This window comes from Pangasianodon hypophthalmus, chromosome 7, assembly GCF_027358585.1.
Source record: "Pangasianodon hypophthalmus isolate fPanHyp1 chromosome 7, fPanHyp1.pri, whole genome shotgun sequence".
Taxonomy (NCBI): domain Eukaryota; kingdom Metazoa; phylum Chordata; class Actinopteri; order Siluriformes; family Pangasiidae; genus Pangasianodon; species Pangasianodon hypophthalmus.
The window spans coordinates 30,321,134-30,345,122 of NC_069716.1; the positions used below are offsets into that span (position 1 = coordinate 30,321,134).

Genomic DNA, 23,989 nt, shown 5'->3' on the forward strand with positions numbered 1-23,989 from the left:
ATAAATACTTTTAATAGGAAAAAATGTTAAAAATCACAGCTTCTCCAGCTCTGATAGCGAGATGCTGGCATGGAAGCAGTACTGGATTTGGGTTGCTTGGACCCTCTCTCTCACAAGGAGAAGTGCACAGGTTTGTCAAGCAACAGGTGAAGTTTTGCATTTAAAACTGTTCATTTAACTTCTTTTCCTGACTGTTTCAATTTCTTTCAGCTTGAAACCACAGAGGAAAAGGTCAGGTGTGTGGTGAACCAAACTGAAGCCATCATTAACACATACTCCTCTGTGATTAAGTTCAGATCAGCAGGACAGTTCTGTGTTTTCACACTGATCAACCGTGAGACCGGATCTCAATTAACCAACTGCTCTCAGATCCAAACCCACAGCAACGGATTTACCTGTGAGGTGTCAGATCTGCAACCTGGCAGTGTTTATCATTTTGGAATAATTTCCCAAACCGATGGAGAGCATTTCGACATTTCACTTCAGACTGGTAAGTCTGATTGTGTTTAAATTCAAATCATAAAAACATTTTACAAAAATATTGTTACTATGTTTTGATAGATGGTATGTAAGTTGATATTTAAACAATGAGTAGATGTGTTCTCCTAAAACTACAGATATTATGGTTATTATACAGTCTTTCATGATACCATTGCTTTAATAACTAGTAGTTAGATAGTTTGCTGAATGAAATTAATGCTAATTCTCTGTTTCACCAGTCATTGGTGTTGAAATTTAAACTATCTTTATGTTTACTCAGTTTAATTTAAACTATCACCTTGCTAAACTGTTGAATGGAAGAATGTGAAGTGTGTGATAAAGCAGAACTCACCAACAATGAAGGGCAACTAATCTTAAGTGTTTGTTTCCAGAAAGTTCACTTGCCCCAAAGCCATTTCCCTTTCTCATTGTTACCTTGTTCTAGCGGATGCAGAAGGCCACAGAGTTTTGTTTTGCACTGAGGAATAGATAAAAAGAACACACACATGAACTTTGCATTCGAAGGAGAGAAGCTTTTGTTGCTCCTTGGCAGCCTTGAATTTTCTGCAAGCTTGGTGTGATGGGAATTCAACATGTTTCCTGATGTTCCCTTTCACTGAATGCTTAATTGCTGTATGTGATCACGGTTAGGACTGATCTGATCCCTACTCTGTTTCCTGTGAAACAAATATGCATTAACAGTTCACACTTCCCTGATTAACCTTCTGAGTTTTTTGCATGTGTGCAAGAGAGTAACTTATAAAACTCTATAGACACTAATACAAATCAAGTATTTCACATTCTATAGCACTGTGAATTACACCAGGTGAAACATAAATGGTCCTAGCCAGAGTAATTTTGTAAGAGTTCATATCTGGCTGAAATGGACTCAAGTTCTGCTACCTGATGAAATGTCACCTTGGGGGGATCTCTTACAAAATTACTCTGGCTAGGACCATTTAGTATGATATTTTTGGACCTGATGAGGAAGAGAAAAATAAATGGAAAGAGAAAATAGATGTGGCATGTTTAACAGTGGAGGTGGACGCTGTGCTCTATGTTCAGTGAGGATTAAATCTTACAACCTGGATAAAGACAAAAAGCATGGAATATGTGCTGATGGTTTTATATCTATATCTATCTATCTATCTATCTATCTATCTATCTATCTATCTATACTATATCTACAGTCAGGTCTGGAAGTATTTGGACAATGACAGAGTTTTTGTGATTTTGCCTTTATACACCACCACAGTGGATTAGAAATAAAACAATCAAGATGTGATGGAAGTGTAGACTTTCAGCGTTATTTTAAGAGACTCCACAAAAATATGGCATTTACCATTTAGGAATTACAGCCATTTTAAGCAAAGTACTTCCATTTTCAGGGGCTCAAAGGTATTTGGACAATTGACTGACAAGAAGTTAATTGACCAGGTGCGGTCCATTCCCTCGTTACTTCAAGACAAATGAAGCAGATAAAAGGTCTGGAGTTGATATCTGGTATTGAGTTGGCATTTGGCAGCTGTTCAACTGGAGCTACCAATATGAAGTCCAAGGAGATCTCAATGCAAGTGAAGGAGGCCATCAGTAGGCTGAAAAAACAACATAAATCTATAAGAGAGATAGCAAAAACCTTAGGTGTGGCCAAATCAACAGTTGGGTACATTCTTAAAAAGAAAGAAAGCACTGGTGAGCTCAACAACATCAAAAGGCCTGGAAGACCACGGAAGACAAATAAAGTGGTGGAGAATCCTTTCCTTGGTGAAGAAAAACCCCTTCACAACATCAACAGAAGTCAGGAATACTCTGAAGAAGGTAGGCGTATCATTGTCAAAATCTACAATCAAGAGACGCCTTCATGAATGTAAATACAGAGGGTTTACAACAAGGTGCAAACCACTGGTAACATTCAAGAACAGGAAAGCCAGATTACACTTTGCCAGAAAACATCTAAAAAAGCCTCCCATGTTCTGGAATAAGATTCTTTGGACTGATGAAACCAAAATTAACTTGTACCAGAATGATGGGAAGAGAAAAGTATGGTGAAAGAAAGGAATAGCTCGTGATCCAAAGTATACCACATCATGTGTCAAACATGGTGGAGGCAGTGTTATGGCATGGGCATGTATGGCTGCCAATGGAACGGGCTCACTGGTGTTTATTGATGATGTGACTGCTGACAGAAGTAGTAAGATGAATTCTGAGGTGTATAGGGCTCTACTCTCTGCTCACATTCAGCCAAATGCTACAAAACTGATATGACGCCGCTTCACAGTGCAGGTGGATAATGACCCTAAACATACTGCGAAAGCAACTCAAGACTTTCTGAAGAAATGGAATATTCTTCAATGGCCACATCAATCGCCTGATCTCAACCCAATAGAGCTGCTTTTCACTTACTGAAGACAAGACTGAAGGCAGAAAGACCCACAAACAAGCAGCAACTGAAGGTGGCTGCAGTGAAGGCGTGGCAAAGCATCTCCAGGGAGGAAACTCAGAATTTGAGTTTTGAGAACATGGGCTCCAGACTTCAGGCAGTCATTGACTGCAAAGGATTTTCATCCAAGTATTAAAATTATGGTTATATTTACAATTATGTCACTTTGTCCAAATACCTTTGAGCCCCTGAAAATGGAAGTACTTTGCTGAAAATGGCTGTAATTCCTAAACAGTAAATGCCATATTTTTGTGGAACCTCTTAAAATAAAGCTGAAAGTCTACACTTCCATCACATCTTGAGTGTTTTATTTCAAATCCATTGTGGTGGTGTATAAAGGAAAAATCACAGAAACACTGTCATTGTCCAAACACTTCTAGACCTGACTGTATACTCAATACAGCAAGCTTAAAAGTAATAGCACACCCTCCTCTGAAGGATTCTTAAGACCTGAGGGTGATGGTACATCTTTCTTGGAGGAATTGCAAGAGAGTAAAAAAGAGACCAAAAAAAAAAAAAAAAACCCAAGCACCAGGCAAATCAATGTACTCTCAAAAATAAAGGTACCAAACTGTACTTTTCTTTTTAGCTTGGGTGGTACCATTGCAGTGTGCTCAGTACTAACAGGTGCGGTGTGTTCAGTAGTAAGAGGTGCGGTGTGTTCAGTACTAAGAGGTGCGGTGTGTTCAGCACTAACAGGTGCGGTGTGTTCAGCACTAACAGGTGCGGTGTGTTCAGCACTAACAGGTGCGGTGTGTTCAGTACTAACATGTGCAGTGTGTTCAGCACTAACAGGTGCGGTGTGTTCAGCACTAACAGGTGCGGTGTGTTCAGTACTAACATGTGCAGTGTGTTCAGTACTAACAGGTGCGGTGTGTTCAATAGTAAGAGGTACAGTGTGTTCAGTAGTAAGAGGTGCAGTGTGTTCAGTACTAACAGGTACAGTGCATTAAGTGTTCCTGTCTTGTATCTTTACCTGGGAAGGTTCATGTGGTGTGCTTTTAACAGGCTTTTAGAACAGTGATCCTTGAAGTTCAGTTATCCACCTTAAATTATTCTTATAGTTAAAAGCTACATACTATTCAATTCAATTTTATTTGTATAGCACTTTTAACAATGGACATTGTCACAGAGCAGCTTTACAGAAATAGATGGATTCACAAAAAATATATTGTAAATATAAATATAAATATAAATATATATACAGTTTGATACCTTTATTTCTGAGAGTGTACAATGATTTCCTGGAGTTTTTGAAGACAGGCTGTGTGAAATTATGGTCATAAATTGTGCACAAAAATCAAAATATTTACATGAGCATTAACATTTATTTTGTAGCTCCATCAGCAGTAAGCAGTCTGAGCGTCTCCGCCTCCTCCACCAGCATCAGGGTTTCCTGGCAGCCAGGGCCTGGACGCAGAGAGGCATTCTGGGTAACGCTAAATCGTGAAGATGCACTAGTCCAGAACCTGAAGTTTAAAAGCACTGTGACGTCATGCACTCTGGATGGCCTTAGTCCAGGAGCACTGTATACGGTCACTGTGGTAACAGAAGCAGTGGGGAAACAACAAAATGCAACAAAAGACATTCGGACAGGTGATGATGCTTTGCCTCCTATTATTTGATTTGTAAACTTGGGTTTATCCTGCATAAACTCCACCCTCACCAATCACAAGGCTGCTGTCACTCGCCCCTTCCACACAGCTTTTATTAAAACTTATTTTCACATTTGAGTGGTATCTTCGAGTCAGGGTGACTTAATAAGAAAGCTAACCTAGCGAGTAAAAGTCAATCAGGTGTACTCATTAAATCATTAGGCCACACCCATTAGGACAGGCTAAAAATGTCAAATTATTGTCTATTATTAACTGGAAAATAAAATTAAACAAAACAAAACCACAGTCTTACAGTACAGCAGAACTGGGGAGGGTGGTAAAAGCAGTAAACAGCAAGAAACAACAGCAAGCCTACACATCACTAGTGTAATGTCCCTCTTGAAAACAAGAATGGTTTCTGACTGTCACAAACACAGTAATGAACTAAAGAAATCACGATTTTCTGTGAGAGAAAGCGAGAGCACCACATCAGTGCATCCTTTAATTTGAGAGCTCAAAACAGCTGCACAAATGTCAGAAGACATCTCTGTTGCCATATTTTAGCATTCCAAAGCTCCTATGCCAAATGTGTACAGTTTGGCAGGTCTGAAATGGTCATTTAAATATATATATATTTTTTTGGTATTTTCCATCTCACCTATGCCCTGTCTGCAATTCCTCACAATTTGAATAGCTTTGGTTTCCAGGATATTTTCAGCTCTGACTCAACCTTTTCCTTTACAGGCAACCACATCCCTTCCTCTTTTACACACACACACACACACACACACAGTCTGTAAGAATCCTTTGTATGTTGGTAATTCCACACAAGTGCAAATTCTGAATTAGTAAATTGTGATTTTTTTCTTTAACTCTTAAAATTCTTTTGTAATTTTGTAATGGAGAAAGGCCATGAAAAACAGGAAACTGGTCTGATTGTTTACAAAGGCAGAACAGATGGGAAGTGTGGTCTGATTGGTCACAGAGGCATTAGGGGTGGGAAGTGTGGTCTGATTGGTCACAGAGGCATTAGGGGTGGGAAGTGTGGTCTGATTGGTTACAGAGGCATTACGGATGGGAAGTGTGGTCTGATTGGTAACAGCGTGATTGGCAGCAGGATCTGTGGTCTGATTGGTTAGAGTATTTTCTGGAGTGGGATCTGCTGTCTGTAATATATTCAGGTTATGTCGATAAAAGTGCATATTTTTAAATCTGTATTTAATAAAAATGATGTATATTAATAAACATTCTCATTAGTGCATTAATTGTTTGTGGTTGTGGTTCCACTGCAGTGTGTAATTTAATAACTGTTGTGTGATTTATTCTTTTGTAATATAAATATTTGTGTTTCTGCAGTTCCTGCTCCTGTAACTGGGCTAAAACTGGAGAATGACGGCAGTGAGAACTCATTAAACACCGCCTGGACTCCTGCAGAAGGAGAAGTGGATGAATACCTGATCTCTTTAACTTCCTCTTCCTCCTCCACTGAGCAGGAAGCTGTGCTCCACCCCAACACATCCCATTGGCTCTTCAGGGGACTGACACCTGGACAGGCCTATCAGGTGTCAGTAAGGACTAAGAGTGGGGAACTCAGCACAGAGGCTAAAGCTGCAGGTAGAACAGGTGAGTGCAAACCACACCCACTGCTGTCATCACAGCCAATGAGGGGAGAGAACAGGAACTAATAACACGGTTAAGCGAAAACATTTTGTTGCATTTTTATACATTTACATAATTTTAGGCAACTCACTGACTTTAGTGAATGCTTAAAAAACTGAAAAAAGATAAACGAACAGTATTTTCAATTCTTACTGCTGTTAATCCATTACAGTACCATTGATGGCAGGAACTGTTGTCTGATTGGTTACAGAGGCATTACGGATGGGAAGTGTGGTCTGATTGGTTACAGAGGCATTATGGGCAGGAAGTGTAGTTTGATTTGTTGCAGTGCTGTGGGGCAGGAACTGTGGTCTGATTGGTTACAGTGGCATTGGAAGATGGGATCTGTGGTCTGACTATTCGCTCATACTGTCTGTAATATATTCAGGTTGTGTAGATATAAATGTATATTTTTAAATCTGTATTTAATAAAAATGATTTATATTAATAAACGTTCTCATTAGTGCATTAATTGTTTGTGGTTGTGGTTCCATTGCAGTGTGTAATTTAATAACTGTTGTGTGATTTATTCTTTTGTAATATAAATATTTGTGTTTCTGCAGTTCCTGCTCCTGTAACTGGGCTAAAACTGGAGAATGACGGCAGTGAGAACTCATTAAACACCGCCTGGACTCCTGCAGAAGGAGAAGTGGATGAATACCTGATCTCTTTAACTTCCTCTTCCTCCTCCACTGAGCAGGAAGCTGTGCTCCACCCCAACACATCCCATTGGCTCTTCAGGGGACTGACACCTGGACAGGCCTATCAGGTGTCAGTAAGGACTAAGAGTGGGGAACTCAGCACAGAGGCTAAAGCTGCAGGTAGAACAGGTGAGTGCAAACCACACCCACTGCTGTCTTCACAGCCAATGAGGGGAGAGAACAGGAACTAATAACACGGTTAAGTGAAAACATTTTGTTGCATTTTTATACATTTACATAATTTTAGGCAACTCACTGACTTTAGTGAATGCTTAAAAAACTGAAAAAAGATGAACGAACAGTATTTTCAATTCTTACTGCTGTTAATCCATTACAGTACCATTGATGGCAGGAACTGTTGTCTGATTGGTTACAGAGGCATTATGGATGGGAAGTGTGGTCTGATTGGTTACAGAGGCATTATGGATGGGAAGTGTGGTCTGATTGGTTACAGAGGCATTACGGATGGGAAGTGATGTCTGATTGGTTACAGAGGCATTACGGATGGGAAGTGTGGTCTGATTGGTTACAGAGGCATTACGGATGGGAAGTGTGGTCTGATTGGTTACAGAGGCATTATGGGCAGGAAGTGTAGTTTGATTTGTTGCAGTGCTGTGGGGCAGGAACTGTGGTCTGATTGGTTACAGTGGCATTACGGATGGGAAGTGTGGTCTGATTTGTCACAGAGGCATTGTGGATGGGAAGTGTGGTCTGATTGGTTACAGAGGCATTACGGATGGGAAGTGTGGTCTGATTGGTTACAGAGGCATTATGGATGGGAAGTGTGGTCTGATTGGTTACAGAGGCATTACGGATGGGAAGTGTGGTCTGATTGGTTACAGAGGCATTACGGATGGGAAGTGTGGTCTGATTGGTTACAGAGGCATTATGGGCAGGAAGTGTAGTTTGATTTGTTGCAGTGCTGTGGGGCAGGAACTGTGGTCTGATTGGTTACAGTGGCATTGGAGAATGGGATCTGTGGTCTGACTATTCGCTCATACTGTCTGTAATATATTCAGGTTGTGTAGATATAAATGTATATTTTTAAATCTGTATTTAATAAAAATGATTTATATTAATAAACATTCTCATTAGTGCATTAATTGTTTGTGGTTGTGGTTCCATTGCAGTGTGTAATTTAATAACTGTTGTGTGATTTATTCTTTTGTAATATAAATATTTGTGTTTCTGCAGTTCCTGCTCCTGTAACTGGGCTAAAACTGGAGAATGACGGCAGTGAGAACTCATTAAACACCGCCTGGACTCCTGCAGAAGGAGAAGTGGATGAATACCTGATCTCTTTAACTTCCTCTTCCTCCTCCACTGAGCAGGAAGCTGTGCTCCACCCCAACACATCCCATTGGCTCTTCAGGGGACTGACACCTGGACAGGCCTATCAGGTGTCAGTAAGGACTAAGAGTGGGGAACTCAGCACAGAGGCTAAAGCTGCAGGTAGAACAGGTGAGTGCAAACCACACCCACTGCTGTCATCACAGCCAATGAGGGGAGAGGACAGGAACTAACATTTCAATTCAATTCAATTCAGTTTTATTTGTATAGCGCTTTTAACAATGGACATTGTCACAAAGCAGCTTTACAGAAATAAATGGAGTCACAAAAAAATATATTGTAAATATGTGAATTTATCCCTAATAAGAAAGCCAGAGGTGACGGTGGCAAGGAAAAACTCCCTGAGACAATATGAGGAAGAAACCTTGAGAGGAACCAGGCTCAAAAGGGAACTCATCCTCATCTGGGTGCAACGGATAGTGCGATTATAAATCATTCCCTTCTATTATTGTGTACTATATGGACAAATGGTGCAAATGTGCAACCAGTAAATTCATCACAGTATTTGCAAGAGGTCCGGCTGGTTAAAATCTATCCACTGTCTACTGATGGAGTCCTGAGTACGAAGCTGCTCGTGGCAACTGCAGCCCCAAAGCCACTACAGCAATCGCAATCCCAAGCCATTACAGTACAGCTCCCCATATGTGATCCCCAAGCCATCTCCACAGCCCCCAGGTGGCACCATCCCCAGCAATCCAAATGGTTCTTCAGGCCGTCCATATGGGGCCCCAGCAACAGCGAGCGAACTCAACCGATGAGAACTCCAACCAGAAGTAGGGCATCAGCATGGATCAGTCAGGTCTGGAGAGCAGAAGGGGTCAGGATCACTGGCATTTCAGAAGTAGCACGTGTAGCTCGACAGAGAGTGAGGGGGAGAGAGAGAGATGGAGAGAGAGGGAGAGATTGTTAGGTAAGCTTTTGTCCTCTAATGGTTAAGGACAATGTACTTTGTGTGCAGAGTGCAAGCAGGGACTCCGGCAAGACTAGCTACACCATCAACAAACCTGAGTGAATGTGTGAGAGTGGGGGGGCGACAGCATCCAAACATCCCAGTTCACCACAACACTCTATGCCTGTGAACCCTCCAGACCTGCTCCTTTACCTAAGAAAAAACTATTCACAAAAGGCTTGACTAAACAAATATGTGTTCAGCCGAGACTTAAACACTGAGACTGTGTCTGAGCCCCGAACACTAAGTGGAAGGCTGTTCCATAACTGTGGGGCTTTGTAAGAGAAAGCTCTACCCCCAGCTGTAGCCTTCACTATTTGAGGTACCAACAAATAGCCTGCACCTTTTGATCTAAGTAGGTGTGGCGGATCATAAAAGACCAAAAGTTCGCTCAGGTACTGTGGAGCGAGACCATTTAATGCTTTATAGGTCAATAGTAGTATTTTATAATCAATACGAAATTTGATTGGGAGCCAATGCAGTGTGGATAAGATAGGGGTGATGTGGTCATATCTTCTGATTCTAGTAAAGACTCTCGCTGCTGCATTCTGGACTAACTGGAGCTTGTTTACACTCCTACTGGAACATCCAGACAGTAAGGCATTACAATAATCCAACCTAGAGGTAACAAAACCATGAACTAATTTTTCTGCATTCTGTAGTGACAATATATTTCTTATCTTAGCAACATCTCTGAGGTGAAAGAAGGCTATCCTAATTATATTATCTACATGAGCTTCAAAAGTAGGCATGTAGTAGGCATTTTGTAGTAGGCATTAAGGGAACAGCCCTTTCCTGGTTCAGTTCTTATTTGACTGATCATTATCGGTTTGTAAACGTAAATGTTGACTTCTCTTCTCATACTAAGGTAAAGTTTGGTGTTCCACAAGGCTCTGTTTTAGGCCCACTGCTCTTTTCTTTATATATGCTACCTCTGGCCAAAATTATTCGTAAGCATGGTATTAGCTTCCACTGTTACGCTGATGACACACAGTTGTATGTTTCAGCAAAGCCAGATGACAGACACCAGCTTAATAAAGTTGAGGAATGTGTAAAAGACATTAGAAACTGGATGCTTATTAACTTTCTCTTACTTAATTCTGACAAGACAGAAGTACTTTTACTAGGACCACATGCAGCTAGAAGTAAGCTTTCTGATTACATAATAACTCTGGATGGTCTTTCTGTTTCATCATCTGCAGCAGTAAAAGACCTTGGTGTGATTATCGACTCTAGTCTTTCATTTGAAGCTCATGTAGATAATATTACTAGGATAGCCTTCTGCACATGCCCGCACATGATGAAACAGAAAGGCCATCCAGAGTTATTATGTCATCACCTGAGCCAGGAGAGGCCCTTTCCCTTAACGCCTACTACATTTTCCAGTCTATTGAGGAGAATAGCATGATCAGTGGTATCAAAAGCTGCACTAAGGTCAAGCAGCACAAGCAAGGAGACACAACCCTGATCAGAGGCCAGTAGTAAGTCATTTACCGCTTTAACCAGTGCTGTCTCTGTGCTATGATGAGGCCTAAATCCTGACTGATACATTTCATGAATGTTATTCCTATGTAAGTATGAGCATAGCTGCTGTGCTATAACCTTTTCTAGGACCTTGGAGACAAAGGGGAGGTTTGATATTGGTCTATAGTTAGACAGCTGACAGGGTCAAGGTCAGATTTTTTAATCAAGGGCTTGATAACTACTAGTTTAAAAGATTTAGGTACATAGCCAATGCTAAGGGAAGAATTGATTATCTTTAAAAGAGGTTTGATTATTTCAGGAATTATCTGTTTGAGGAAACAAGTAGGTAAAGGATCTAGCATACAGGTTGATGATTTTGATGATGAAATTAGTGAAATTAGTTCAGTCTCTTCAAGGGGAGTAAAACATTGTAATTGTTGATCTGATTTTATTATATCATCATCTACAGGGTTAGTTATAAAACTGTCCGGTTTTAAATTAATAGTCTGAATTTTTTGCCTGATATTTTCAATTTTACCATTGAAAAAATTCATGAAGTCATCGCTGCTATATAGTGATTGTGTGCGTGTTTCTATTGTGGTCTTATTCCTAGTTAATTTTGCTACAGTATTAAATAAGAATCTAGGATTATTTCTGTTATCTTCAATTAGGGTGGAGAGATACATTGATCTAGCAGCACTAAGAGCTTTCTATAGCTCAAAAGGCTCTTGTTCCATGCTATTTGAAATACTACCGATTTAGTTTGACGCCATTTACGTTCTAGTTTTCGAGTGGTCTGTTTTAAAGTTCGTGTGTGATCGCTATAACAGGGTGCTAGCTTTTTGTCCCTAATTATTTTTCTTTTAAGTGGAGCTACTTTATCTAGCGAGGTGCAGAGCGTTGATTCTAAGCATTCAGTTGCCTGGACAAGTTCTTTGGGATCAGACGGTGATCCAATCATGGTTGATAAATCTGGGAGATTACTGATAAAACTCTGTGCAGTTGTTGACGTGAAAGTATGTTTGACATGGTGACGTGGCAAGGTGCATATACTATGATTAAGACACATTTTAAATGAGATTCGGTAATGATCTGAGATAGCTTCAGACTGTGGAAATGGGACTATATTTTCTATATTTAATCCGAATGTTAGTATTAAATCAAGAGTGTGACCACCACTATGGGTGGGTCCTATTACATTCTGATTAACCCCTACAGAATCAAGAATGCACACAACCGCTGTTCTTAGAGGGTCTTCTGGATTATCAAAATGAATATTAAAGTCTCCAACAATTAAGGGTTTGTCTAAAGAAACAACCAGGTTGGAGATGAAATCCACAAATTCACATAGGAATTCTGAATACAGTCCTGGGGGTTTGTAATTAATAATTACAACTCTGTGCTTCAGTAGTCCTGACAGTTCCTGCACGGCTGGTGTGGTGCATGTCAGTGCCTCTTCATGATTGGTACTGTTGTCTGATTGGTTACAGAGGCATTACGGATGGGAAGTGTTGTCTGATTGGTTACAGAGGCATTACGGATGGGAAGTGTGGTCTGATTGGTTACAGAGGCATTACAGATGGGAAGTGTGGTCTGATTGGTTACAGTGGCATTGGAAGATGGGATCTGTGGTCTGACTATTCGCTCATACTATCTGTAATATATTCAGGTTGTGTAGATATAAATGTATATTTTTAAATCTGAATTTAATAAAAATGATGTATATTAATAAACATTCTCATTAGTGCATTAATTGTTTGTGGGTGTGTTTCCATTGCAGTGTGTAATTTAATAACTGTTGTGTGATTTATTCTTTTGTAATATAAATATTTGTGTTTCTGCAGTTCCTGCTCCTGTAACTGGGCTAAAACTGGAGAATGACGGCAGTGAGAACTCATTAAACACCGCCTGGACTCCTGCAGAAGGAGAAGTGGATGAATACCTGATCTCTTTAACTTCCTCTTCCTCCTCCACTGAGCAGGAAGCTGTGCTCCACCCCAACACATCCCATTGGCTCTTCAGGGGACTGACACCTGGACAGGCCTATCAGGTGTCAGTAAGGACTAAGAGTGGGGAACTCAGCACAGAGGCTAAAGCTGCAGGTAGAACAGGTGAGTGCAAACCACACCCACTGCTGTCATCACAGCCAATGAGGGGAGAGGACAGGAACTAATAACACGGTTGAACTAAAACATTTTGTTGCATTTTTATACATTTACATAATTTTAGGCAACTCACTGACTTTAGTGAATACTTAAAAAACTAAAAAAAGATAAACGAACAGTATTTTCAATTCTTACTGCTGTTAATCCATTACAGTACCATTGATGGCAGGAACTGTTGTCTGATTGGTTACAGAGGCATTATGGATGGGAAGTGTGGTCTGATTGGTTACAGAGGCATTATGGATGGGAAGTGTGGTCTGATTGGTTACAGAGGCATTACGGATGGGAAGTGATGTCTGATTGGTTACAGAGGCATTACGGATGGGAAGTGTGGTCTGATTGGTTACAGAGGCATTACGGATGGGAAGTGTGGTCTGATTGGTTACAGAGGCATTATGGGCAGGAAGTGTAGTTTGATTTGTTGCAGTGCTGTGGGGCAGGAACTGTGGTCTGATTGGTTACAGTGGCATTGGAGAATGGGATCTGTGGTCTGACTATTCGCTCATACTGTCTGTAATATATTCAGGTTGTATAGATATAAATGTATATTTTAAATCTGTATTTAATAAAAATGATTTATATTAATAAACATTCTCATTAATGCATTAATTGTTTGTGGTTGTGGTTCCATTGCAGTGTGTAATTTAATAACTGTTGTGTGATTAATTCTTTTGTAATATAAATATTTGTGTCTCTGCAGTTCCTGCTCCTGTAACTGGGCTAAAACTGGAGAATGACGGCAGTGAGAACTCATTAAACACCGCCTGGACTCCTGCAGAAGGAGAAGTGGATGAATACCTGATCTCTTTAACTTCCTCTTCCTCCTCCACTGAGCAGGAAGCTGTGCTCCACCCCAACACATCCCATTGGCTCTTCAGGGGACTGACACCTGGACAGGCCTATCAGGTGTCAGTAAGGACTAAGAGTGGGGAACTCAGCACAGAGGCTAAAGCTGCAGGTAGAACAGGTGAGTGCAAACCACACCCACTGCTGTCATCACAGCCAATGAGGGGAGAGGACAGGAACTAACAACTCTGTGCTTCAGTAGTCCTCACAGTTCCTGCACAGCTGGTGTGGTGCATGTCAGTGACTCTTCATGATTTAAGAATAAATTTAAATGATTAAACTAAAAATATTCTGATGCATTTTTACGCATTTGCACAATTTTAGACAACTCATTGAATTTAGTCAATACTGAAAAACCAGAAAAAAGAGATAAACAGAGTTGTCAATTCTTACTGTTGCCATTCCATTACAATACCATTGGTGGCAGGAACTGTTGCCTGATTGGCTACAGAGGCATTACGGATGGGAAGTGTGGTCTGATTGGTAACAGCGTGATTGGCAGCAGGATCTGTGGTCTGATTGGTTAGAGTATTATCTGGAGTGGGATCTGCTGTCTGTAATATATTCAGGTTATGTCGATAAAAGTGCATATTTTTAAATCTGAATTTTAATAAAAATGATGTATATTAATAAACGTTCTCATTAGTGCATTAATTGTTTGTGGGTGTGGTTCCATTGCAGTGTGTAATTTAATAACTGTTGTGTGATTTATTCTTTTGTAATATAAATATTTGTGTTTCTGCAGTTCCTGCTCCTGTAACTGGGCTAAAACTGGAGAATGACGGCAGTGAGAACTCATTAAACACCGCCTGGACTCCTGCAGAAGGAGAAGTGGATGAATACCTGATCTCTTTAACTTCCTCTTCCTCCTCCACTGAGCAGGAAGCTGTGCTCCACCCCAACACATCCCATTGGCTCTTCAGGGGACTGACACCTGGACAGGCCTATCAGGTGTCAGTAAGGACTAAGAGTGGGGAACTCAGCACAGAGGCTAAAGCTGCAGGTAGAACAGGTGAGTGCAAAACACACCCACTGCTGTCTTCACAGCCAATGAGGGGAGAGGACAGGAACTAATAACACGGTTAAACTAAAACATTTTGTTGCATTTTTATACATTTACATAATTTTAGGCAACTCACTGACTTTAGTGAATACTTAAAAAACTGAAAAAAGATAAACAAACAGTATTTTCAATTCTTACTGCTGTTAATCCATTACAGTACCATTGATGGCAGGAACTGTTGTCTGATTGGTTACAGAGGCATTACGGATGGGAAGTGTGGTCTGATTGGTTACAGAGGCATTATGGGCGGGAAGTGTTGTCTGATTGGTTACAGAGGCATTACGGATGGGAAGTGTGGTCTGATTGGTTACAGAGGCATTACGGATGGGAAGTGTGGTCTGATTGGTTACAGAGGCATTACGGATGGGAAGTGTGGTCTGATTGGTTACAGAGGCATTATGGGCAGGAAGTGTAGTGTGATTTGTTGCAGTGCTGTGGGGCAGGAAGTGTAGTCTGATTGGTTACAGTGGCATTGGAGAATGGGATCTGTGGTCTGACTATTCGCTCATACTGTCTGTAATATATTCAGGTTGTGTAGATATAAATGTATATTTTTAAATCTGTATTTAATAAAAATGATTTATATTAATAAACATTCTCAATAGTGCATTAATTGTTTGTGGTTGTGGTTCCACTGCAGTGTGTAATTTAATAACTGTTGTGTGATTTATTCTTTTGTAATATAAATATTTGTGTTTCTGCAGTTCCTGCTCCTGTAACTGGGCTAAAACTGGAGAATGACGGCAGTGAGAACTCATTAAACACCGCCTGGACTCCTGCAGAAGGAGAAGTGGATGAATACCTGATCTCTTTAACTTCCTCTTCCTCCTCCACTGAGCAGGAAGCTGTGCTCCACCCCAACACATCCCATTGGCTCTTCAGGGGACTGACACCTGGACAGGCCTATCAGGTGTCAGTAAGGACTAAGAGTGGGGAACTCAGCACAGAGGCTAAAGCTGCAGGTAGAACAGGTGAGTGCAAACCACACCCACTGCTGTCATCACAGCCAATGAGGGGAGAGAACAGGAACTAATAACACGGTTAAGCGAAAACATTTTGTTGCATTTTTATACATTTACATAATTTTAGGCAACTCACTGACTTTAGTGAATGCTTAAAAAACTGAAAAAAGATAAACGAACAGTATTTTCAATTCTTACTGCTGTTAATCCATTACAGTACCATTGATGGCAGGAACTGTTGTCTGATTGGTTACAGAGGCATTACGGATGGGAAGTGTGGTCTGATTGGTTACAGAGGCATTAGGGGCGGGAAGTGATGTCTGATTGGTTACAGAGGCATTACGGATGGGAAGTGTGGTCTGATTGGTTACAGAGGCATTATGGGCAGGAAGTGTGGTCTGATTGGTTACAGAGGCATTATGGGCGGGAAGTGTAGTTTGATTTGTTGCAGTGCTGTGGGGCAGGAACTGTGGTCTGATTGGTTACATTGTGATTAATAGTGGAATCTGTGGTCTGATTGGTTACAGAGGCATTACGGATGGGAAGTGTGGTCTGATTGGTTACAGAGGCATTACGGATGGGAAGTGTGGTCTGATTGGTTACATTGTGATTAATAGTGGAATCTGTTGTCTGATTGGTTACAGAGGCATTACGGATGGGAAGTGTGGTCTGATTGGTTACAGAGGCATTAGGGGCGGGAAGTGATGTCTGATTGGTTACAGAGGCATTACGGATGGGAAGTGTGGTCTGATTGGTTACAGAGGCATTATGGGCAGGAAGTGTGGTCTGATTGGTTACAGAGGCATTATGGGCGGGAAGTGTAGTTTGATTTGTTGCAGTGCTGTGGGGCAGGAACTGTGGTCTGATTGGTTACATTGTGATTAATAGTGGAATCTGTGGTCTGATTTGTCACAGAGGCATTACGGATGGGAAGTGTGGTCTGATTGGTTACAGAGGCATTACGGATGGGAAGTGTGGTCTGATTGGTTACAGAGGCATTACGGATGGGAAGTGTGGTCTGATTGGTTACAGAGGCATTATGGGCAGGAAGTGTAGTTTGATTTGTTGCAGTGCTGTGGGGCAGGAACTGTGGTCTGATTGGTTACAGTGGCATTGGAGAATGGGATCTGTGGACTATTCGCTCATACTGTCTGTAATATATTCAGGTTGTGTAGATATAAATGTATATTTTAAATCTGTATTTAATAAAAATGATTTATATTAATAAATTATAATAAACTATTAATAAACTTCCTCGAATGGGTCTGGCCTTGACGTGGTGAAGAGGCTTGTGCGTTCCAGTGACCCTGGAGAGCGATACCGTCTGGAGCTTACTCCTGGTAGGGTCACCCTTGGCGGGCCGGTCTCCAGGGCAGGTTCCAGACAAACAAAGACCCCAGCGTGTCGGTACGCTGTGAGGTGGCAGCCCCACCAACCGACTATCCTGCGGAGGGCTAACAACCCACCCAGGAGAAACTCCCCTTTGTTATGAAACTGACCAGAAAAAGAAGCCGGACTGCCCAACACGGTAACGGTCCCCAGCCTGCCCCCAACCAACGAGTACGGATCAATGTTCGTCACAGGACCCGTGTCGCCACATGGAATGTCCAGACGCTCCTTCGCCCGGGAACTGCCACCCTGCTGTCCCGAGAGCTCTGCCGCTATGACGTCACCCTGGCAGGGCTCTGTGAAGTTCGATGGCAAGGCAATGGTGAAACAACAGCAGGCGACCATTGCTACATCTATAGTGGCCCCGAGAAACGGACAGGCCTTTACGGTGTGGCACTTGCCATCCCTAATACCCTCCGCAAATCCCTCATCAGCTGGACACCTCTGGGCGACAGATTACTCTCTGCCCGCTTCCTCCACCAGCAGGGCAAGATGACAGTAATTGTTGCCTACGCCCCCACTGATGTCGCTGATGAAGATGTGAAGGATGCCTTCTTCGACCAACTCCATCAGGCTGTTGGCCAAGCCCCACCACACGACATTACCATCATCCTCACTGATGCCAACGCCACTCTGTCCAGCAGTGATCGGACCACCGGCTCACCTGTCGGCACAACCTTCGTCGACAGAACCACAAACGATAATGGTAACCGCCTTCTCCTTCTCTGCCACCACAACAACCTCTGCGTCGCTGATACCTGGTTTCCCCGGAAACAAATCCATCATTGGACATGGTACAGCCCAGATGGCAGAACCAGGAAAGCACTGGACCACATCCTCATCTCTCGACGCTGGAAGTCGTTTGTCACCAATTGCCGTGTGTACAGAGGAGCAGAGCTTGGCAACACCGACTATCGTCTGCTGGTGGCTCAGCTTAAGCTAAAGCTGCGAGCCAACCAGCACACCAAGACTCACCCTCGCCTGGACTCCTCCCTACTCAGTGATCCCAACATCGCCACAAATTTCAGTTGCTCCATCCGCCGCACCCTCGATGCCCTGGCTACTGACAAAGTGACCGACTGGCAGACCTTCAAGGAAAGTGTCATCCAGTCAGCTCATAATGTCCTTGGATCCTCAAAATCATCCCCAAACAAGCCTTGGATATCGGAGACGACACTGGACATCATCGAGCGGCGGCGTGAGGCTCGGCTCCGAGGCGACCTGGCGGAATATCGGCGACTGAACCGCCAGCGCAATATGGCCATAGCTGAGGACAGGGAGAAGTTCTGGCAAGCAGAAGCGAAACACCTAGAGTCCGCGGCCAATAGCAACAACATGAGCCGTGTCTTCAGTCTGTTGCGCCAAGCCCGTAATGGCCCACGCATCAAGACAGCCCTGGTGAAAGACTCTGATGGCAACATTATTATGACCGAAGCAAACTGCCTCGAATGTTGGAAAGAGCACTTTAGCCTCCTCTTGCAGCACAATACCACCCCGGCTGATCCCACCATCCTAGTGGCTGCAAACGCTGCGGCTCCTAGTGACGCCTGCAGCACAGATCCTGTCACACCCATGGAAGTCAGAGCCGCTCTGAAAAAACTGAACAACAGGAAAGCCCCCGGCATCTGTGCAATAACCGCCGAGATGCTAAAATCAGGCGGGGACAGCATTGTCGAGTGGCTGACCCACATCTTTAACCAGGTGTGGGAGACAGAGAGGCTTCCCAGTGACTGGACCAGAGGAGTCATCCTGTCCTTCTGGAAACGTAAGGGCGAAAGGCTAGTCTGCGGCAACCACAGAGGTATTACTTTGTTATCCATCCCTGGCAAGCTCTTCACCAGGATCTTGCTCACACGTGCTCTCCCAGCCATCAGAAGCAGCCGCCGTCCCCAGCAGGCTGGCTTCATGCCCAACCGCTCCACAATAGACCACATCTCCGCCGTTCGACTGCTCATAGAGAAGACCTACGAATTCCGTAAAGATCACCATCTATACGTGGCATTCGTAGATCTGAAGGCTGCCTTTGACACCGTCTGCCACTCTTCACTCTGGAGTATCCTACAGGCCCTTGGAGCACCACCTAAGATTGTTGCCCTGCTCAAGCTGCTTTACAGCAATGCACAGAGCTGTGTCCGTGTGAACGGCAGAGACTCTGACTGGTTTCCCATCTCCAGTGGCGTCCGCCAGGGCTGTGTGGCTGCTCCTGATCTCTTCAACTGCATCATTGACCATCTGATGTCTAAGGTTTGTGAACGGGTCCCCGGAGTGCCCTTTGGCAGTTACCACCTGACTGACCTGGAGTACGCTGATGACACCATCCTGCTCAGCACATCCTACAGCCAGCTGAGAGACGCTCTGGGCGTATACAGTGAAGAGGCAGAGAAGCTTGGCCTCCATGTGAGCTGGACAAAAACTAAGTTCATGCGTGTCGGTGATGGACCGGACCCACCTCCCCTTCGGCTTGGGGACAACATCGTAGAGCCCGTCAAGAACTTTGTATATCTGGGATCCACTGTGACAGATAACGGGGACCTAAAACCAGAGATTCTCCGCAGAAGAGCCCTGGCAGCATCAGCTCTGCAGTCTCTCTGGAAACCACTCTGGCGGCACCAGACTATCTCACGCAAGACGAGCATCTGGCCTGGTCGCACAATGCCGCACCCGCTGGTTCGGTCATGTCCTCCATCTCCCTCCTGACCATCCGACAAAAGCCATTCTCCAGTTTGACCCGAGGGCTGCAGGCTGGAGATGACCACGAGGCAAGCCCCGCACCTGGTGGCTTGACGTCGTCGCGGGGGACCTCCAACAATACAGAGTTGCTGTGGAGGATGCAGAGCAGCTGGCACAAGACCGCCAGTGCTGGAAAAAACTGGTTCATCTGGTCAGCTCAACGCACCGGGATGGGTCACCCCCCCACCCCCCATTGCAGGAGCCCTAAAGAAAGAAAGAAGATTAATAAACATTCTCATTAGTGCATTAATTGTTTGTGGTTGTGGTTCCATTGCAGTGTGTAATTTAATAACTGTTGTGTGATTTATTCTTTTGTAATATAAATATTTGTGTTTCTGCAGTTCCTGCTCCTGTAACTGGGCTAAAACTGGAGAATGACGGCAGTGAGAACTCAATAAACACCGCCTGGACTCCTGCAGAAGGAGAAGTGGATGAATACCTGATCTCTTTAACTTCCTCTTCCTCCTCCACTGAGCAGGAAGCTGTGCTCCACCCCAACACATCCCATTGGCTCTTCAGGGGACTGACACCTGGACAGGCCTATCAGGTGTCAGTAAGGACTAAGAGTGGGGAACTCAGCACAGAGGCTAAAGCTGCAGGTAGAACAGGTGAGTGCAAACCACACCCACTGCTGTCATCACAGCCAATGAGGGGAGAGAACAGGAACTAATAACACGGTTAAGCGAAAACATTTTGTTGCATTTTTATACATTTACATAATTTTAGGCAACTCACTGACTTTAGTGAATGCTTAAAAAACTGAAAAAAGATAAACGAACAGTATTTTCAATTCTTACTGCTGTTAATCCATTACAGTACCATTGATGGCAGGAACTGTTGTCTGATTGGTTACAGAGACATTACGGATGGGAAGTGTGGTCTGATTGGTTACATTGTGATTAATAGTGGAATCTGTTGTCTGATTGGTTACAGAGGCATTACGGATGGGAAGTGTGGTCTGATTGGTTACATTGTGATTAATAGTGGAATCTGTTGTCTGATTGGTTACAGAGGCATTACGGATGGGAAGTGTGGTCTGATTGGTTACAGAGGCATTATGGGCAGGAAGTGTAGTTTGATTTGTTGCAGTGCTGTGGGGCAGGAACTGTGGTCTGATTGGTTACAGTGGCATTACGGATGGGAAGTGTGGTCTGATTTGTCACAGAGGCATTACGGATGGGAAGTGTGGTCTGATTGGTTACAGAGGCATTACGGATGGGAAGTGTGGTCTGATTGGTTACAGAGGCATTACGGATGGGAAGTGTGGTCTGATTGGTTACATTGTGATTAATAGTGGAATCTGTTGTCTGATTGGTTACAGAGGCATTACGGATGGGAAGTGTGGTCTGATTGGTTACAGAGGCATTATGGGCAGGAAGTGTAGTTTGATTTGTTGCAGTGCTGTGGGGCAGGAACTGTGGTCTGATTGGTTACAGTGGCATTGGAGAATGGGATCTGTGGTCTGACTATTCGCTCATACTGTCTGTAATATATTCAGGTTGTGTAGATATAAATGTATATTTTAAATCTGTATTTAATAAAAATGATTTATATTAATAAACATTCTCATTAGTGCATTAATTTTTTGTGGTTGTGGTTCCATTGCATTGTGTAATTTAATAACTGTTGTGTGATTTATTCTTTTGTAATATAAATATTTGTGTCTCTGCAGTTCCTGCTCCTGTAACTGGGCTAAAACTGGAGAATGACGGCAGTGAGAACTCATTAAACACCGCCTGGACTCCTGCAGAAGGAGAAGTGGATGAATACCTGATCTCTTTAACTTCCTCTTCCTCCTCCACTGAGCAGGAAGCTGTGCTCCACCCCAACACATCCCATTGGCTCTTCAGGGGACTGACACCTGGACAGGCCTATCAGGTGTCAGTAAGGACTAAGAGTGGGGAACTCAGCACAGAGGCTAAAGCTGCAGGTAGAACAGGTGAGTGCAAACCACACCCACTGCTGTCATCACAGCCAATGAGGGGAGAGAACAGGAACTAATAACACGGTTAAGCGAAAACATTTTGTTGCATTTTTATACATTTACATAATTTTAGGCAACTCACTGACTTTAGTGAATGCTTAAAAAACTGAAAAAAGATAAACGAACAGTATGTTCAATTCTTACTGCTGTTAATCCATTACAGTACCATTGATGGCAGGAACTGTTGTCTGATTGGTTACAGAGGCATTACGGATGGGAAGTGTGGTCTGATTGGTTACATTGTGATTAATAGTGGAATCTGTGGTCTGATTGGTTACAGAGGCATTACAGATGGGAAGTGTGGTCTGATTGGTTACAGAGGCATTACGGATGGGAAGTGTGGTCTGATTGGTTACAGAGGCATTAGGGGCGGGAAGTGTGGCCTGATTGGTTACAGAGGCATTACGGATGGGAAGTGTGGTCTGATTGGTTACAGAGGCATTATGGGCAGGAAGTGTAGTTTGATTTGTTGCAGTGCTGTGGGGCAGGAACTGTGGTCTGATTGGTTACAGTGGCATTGGAGAATGGGATCTGTGGTCTGACTATTCGCTCATACTGTCTGTAATATATTCAGGTTGTGTAGATATAAATGTATATTTTAAATCTGTATTTAATAAAAATGATTTATATTAATAAACATTCTCATTAGTGCATTAACCTTTTGTGGTTGTGGTTCCATTGCAGTGTGTAATTTAATAACTGTTGTGTGATTTATTCTTTTGTAATATAAATATTTGTGTTTCTGCAGTTCCTGCTCCTGTAACTGGGCTAAAACTGGAGAATGACGGCAGTGAGAACTCATTAAACACCGCCTGGACTCCTGCAGAAGGAGAAGTGGATGAATACCTGATTTTTTTAACTTCCTCTTCCTCCTCCACTGAGCAGGAAGCTGTGCTCCACCCCAACACATCCCATTGGCTCTTCAGGGGACTGACACCTGGACAGGCCTATCAGGTGTCAGTAAGGACTAAGAGTGGGGAACTCAGCACAGAGGCTAAAGCTGCAGGTAGAACAGGTGAGTGCAAACCACACCCACTGCTGTCATCACAGCCAATGAGGGGAGAGGACAGGAACCAACAACTCTGTGCTTCAGTATTCTGATTGGTTGGTTGCTTTGTCTCTGACTCTCTCCTCAGTTCCTGCCAGGCCGATGTGGTGTACTTTAGTGCCTCTTGGTGACCCTGTGTCTCTTAGGCTGTCCTGGTCACCGACCGTAGGACAGTGGGAATATTACAAGGTGCAGCTGCTCAATGCCTCATTTGTGATAATGAACCAAACGATAGACAGGGCAGCAAAGGACTTTCTGTTCACCAGCAAAACTCTGCTCCCTGGGAGTTTGTACACTGCCAAGATCACCGTGTTCAGCAGTTCTTTAACCAACACACAGTCCTGCCAAGCAAGACTCGGTTTGTATAAACACTTAATTACACCAAATGTTCAGCTAAGACATGTTTGGTGGTCAGTAGGTGCTTCCTTCTTTTTGCCCTGGAATCACAAAGCTAATATTGCTAAGATTATAGCTACCAGTTTAACATTGCAGACAATATTTGTCCATCTAGATAAGCACACAGTCTCCTCAAAAGTAACACCATTTGTATGTAAACTCCTTTCTCTCTATCTCTGTCTCTCTCTCAGCCCCTGGGCGTGTTCAGAAGCTTCTTGTCCATCACAGTGATGAGTCGTCAGTGTGTGTACAGTGGCGCCCCCCGCTGGGAGAGTGGGAGAAATATTCTGTCTATCTGACAGATATAGGAGGAGAAGTGAACAAAAGACAGACACTAAGCAGAGAGATAAATGAGTGCAGCTTTCATGACCTCACACCTGGAAAAGAGTATAATATCACTGTGGTAACACACAGCGGAGCCCTGAACAGCTCCACCTCCATCACCACCCACACCAGTGAGACACTCCATCCTCAAATATCTATACACAGAATCAAACTGAAGGCCAGTACCTGGGAACTAGAGGGGGGAATTAAAGCTGGGAACCGAGAACTGAAGTGAGGGGAATGAAGCTAGGACCTGGGGAACTGAAACTTGGACCTTAGGAAAGGAATCTAGGACCTTGGGACTAAGACTAGAACGTGGGGACTGAGACTAGAACCTGGGAAATAAAACTAGGACCTGAGGAATTGAAGCTAGGTCATGGGGAACTGTTTGTAAACCATTTTCACCTTTGATCCATAGCCTTATAACAGCTATAGCTACACCTA

General features: G+C 43.2%; 1 protein-coding gene across 1 annotated transcript in view; it reads left to right on the forward strand.

Moving 5' to 3' along the window:
* LOC113524732 (receptor-type tyrosine-protein phosphatase beta) overlaps positions 1 to 23,989 on the forward strand; it is a 59,443-nt gene that overhangs the window by 13,126 nt on the left and 22,328 nt on the right. The window contains exons 4-18 of the mRNA XM_053235291.1: positions 211 to 490; positions 4,259 to 4,516; positions 5,872 to 6,138; positions 6,738 to 7,029; positions 7,562 to 7,584; positions 8,070 to 8,281; positions 12,443 to 12,749; positions 13,504 to 13,770; positions 14,395 to 14,661; positions 15,417 to 15,683; positions 20,135 to 20,401; positions 21,466 to 21,732; positions 22,526 to 22,792; positions 22,914 to 23,183; positions 23,413 to 23,676. Of these exons, the coding sequence (XP_053091266.1) occupies positions 211 to 490; positions 4,259 to 4,516; positions 5,872 to 6,138; positions 6,738 to 7,029; positions 7,562 to 7,584; positions 8,070 to 8,281; positions 12,443 to 12,749; positions 13,504 to 13,770; positions 14,395 to 14,661; positions 15,417 to 15,683; positions 20,135 to 20,401; positions 21,466 to 21,732; positions 22,526 to 22,792; positions 22,914 to 23,183; positions 23,413 to 23,676 (3,775 nt within the window). The remainder of the gene's footprint in view (positions 1 to 210; positions 491 to 4,258; positions 4,517 to 5,871; positions 6,139 to 6,737; positions 7,030 to 7,561; positions 7,585 to 8,069; positions 8,282 to 12,442; positions 12,750 to 13,503; positions 13,771 to 14,394; positions 14,662 to 15,416; positions 15,684 to 20,134; positions 20,402 to 21,465; positions 21,733 to 22,525; positions 22,793 to 22,913; positions 23,184 to 23,412; positions 23,677 to 23,989) is intronic.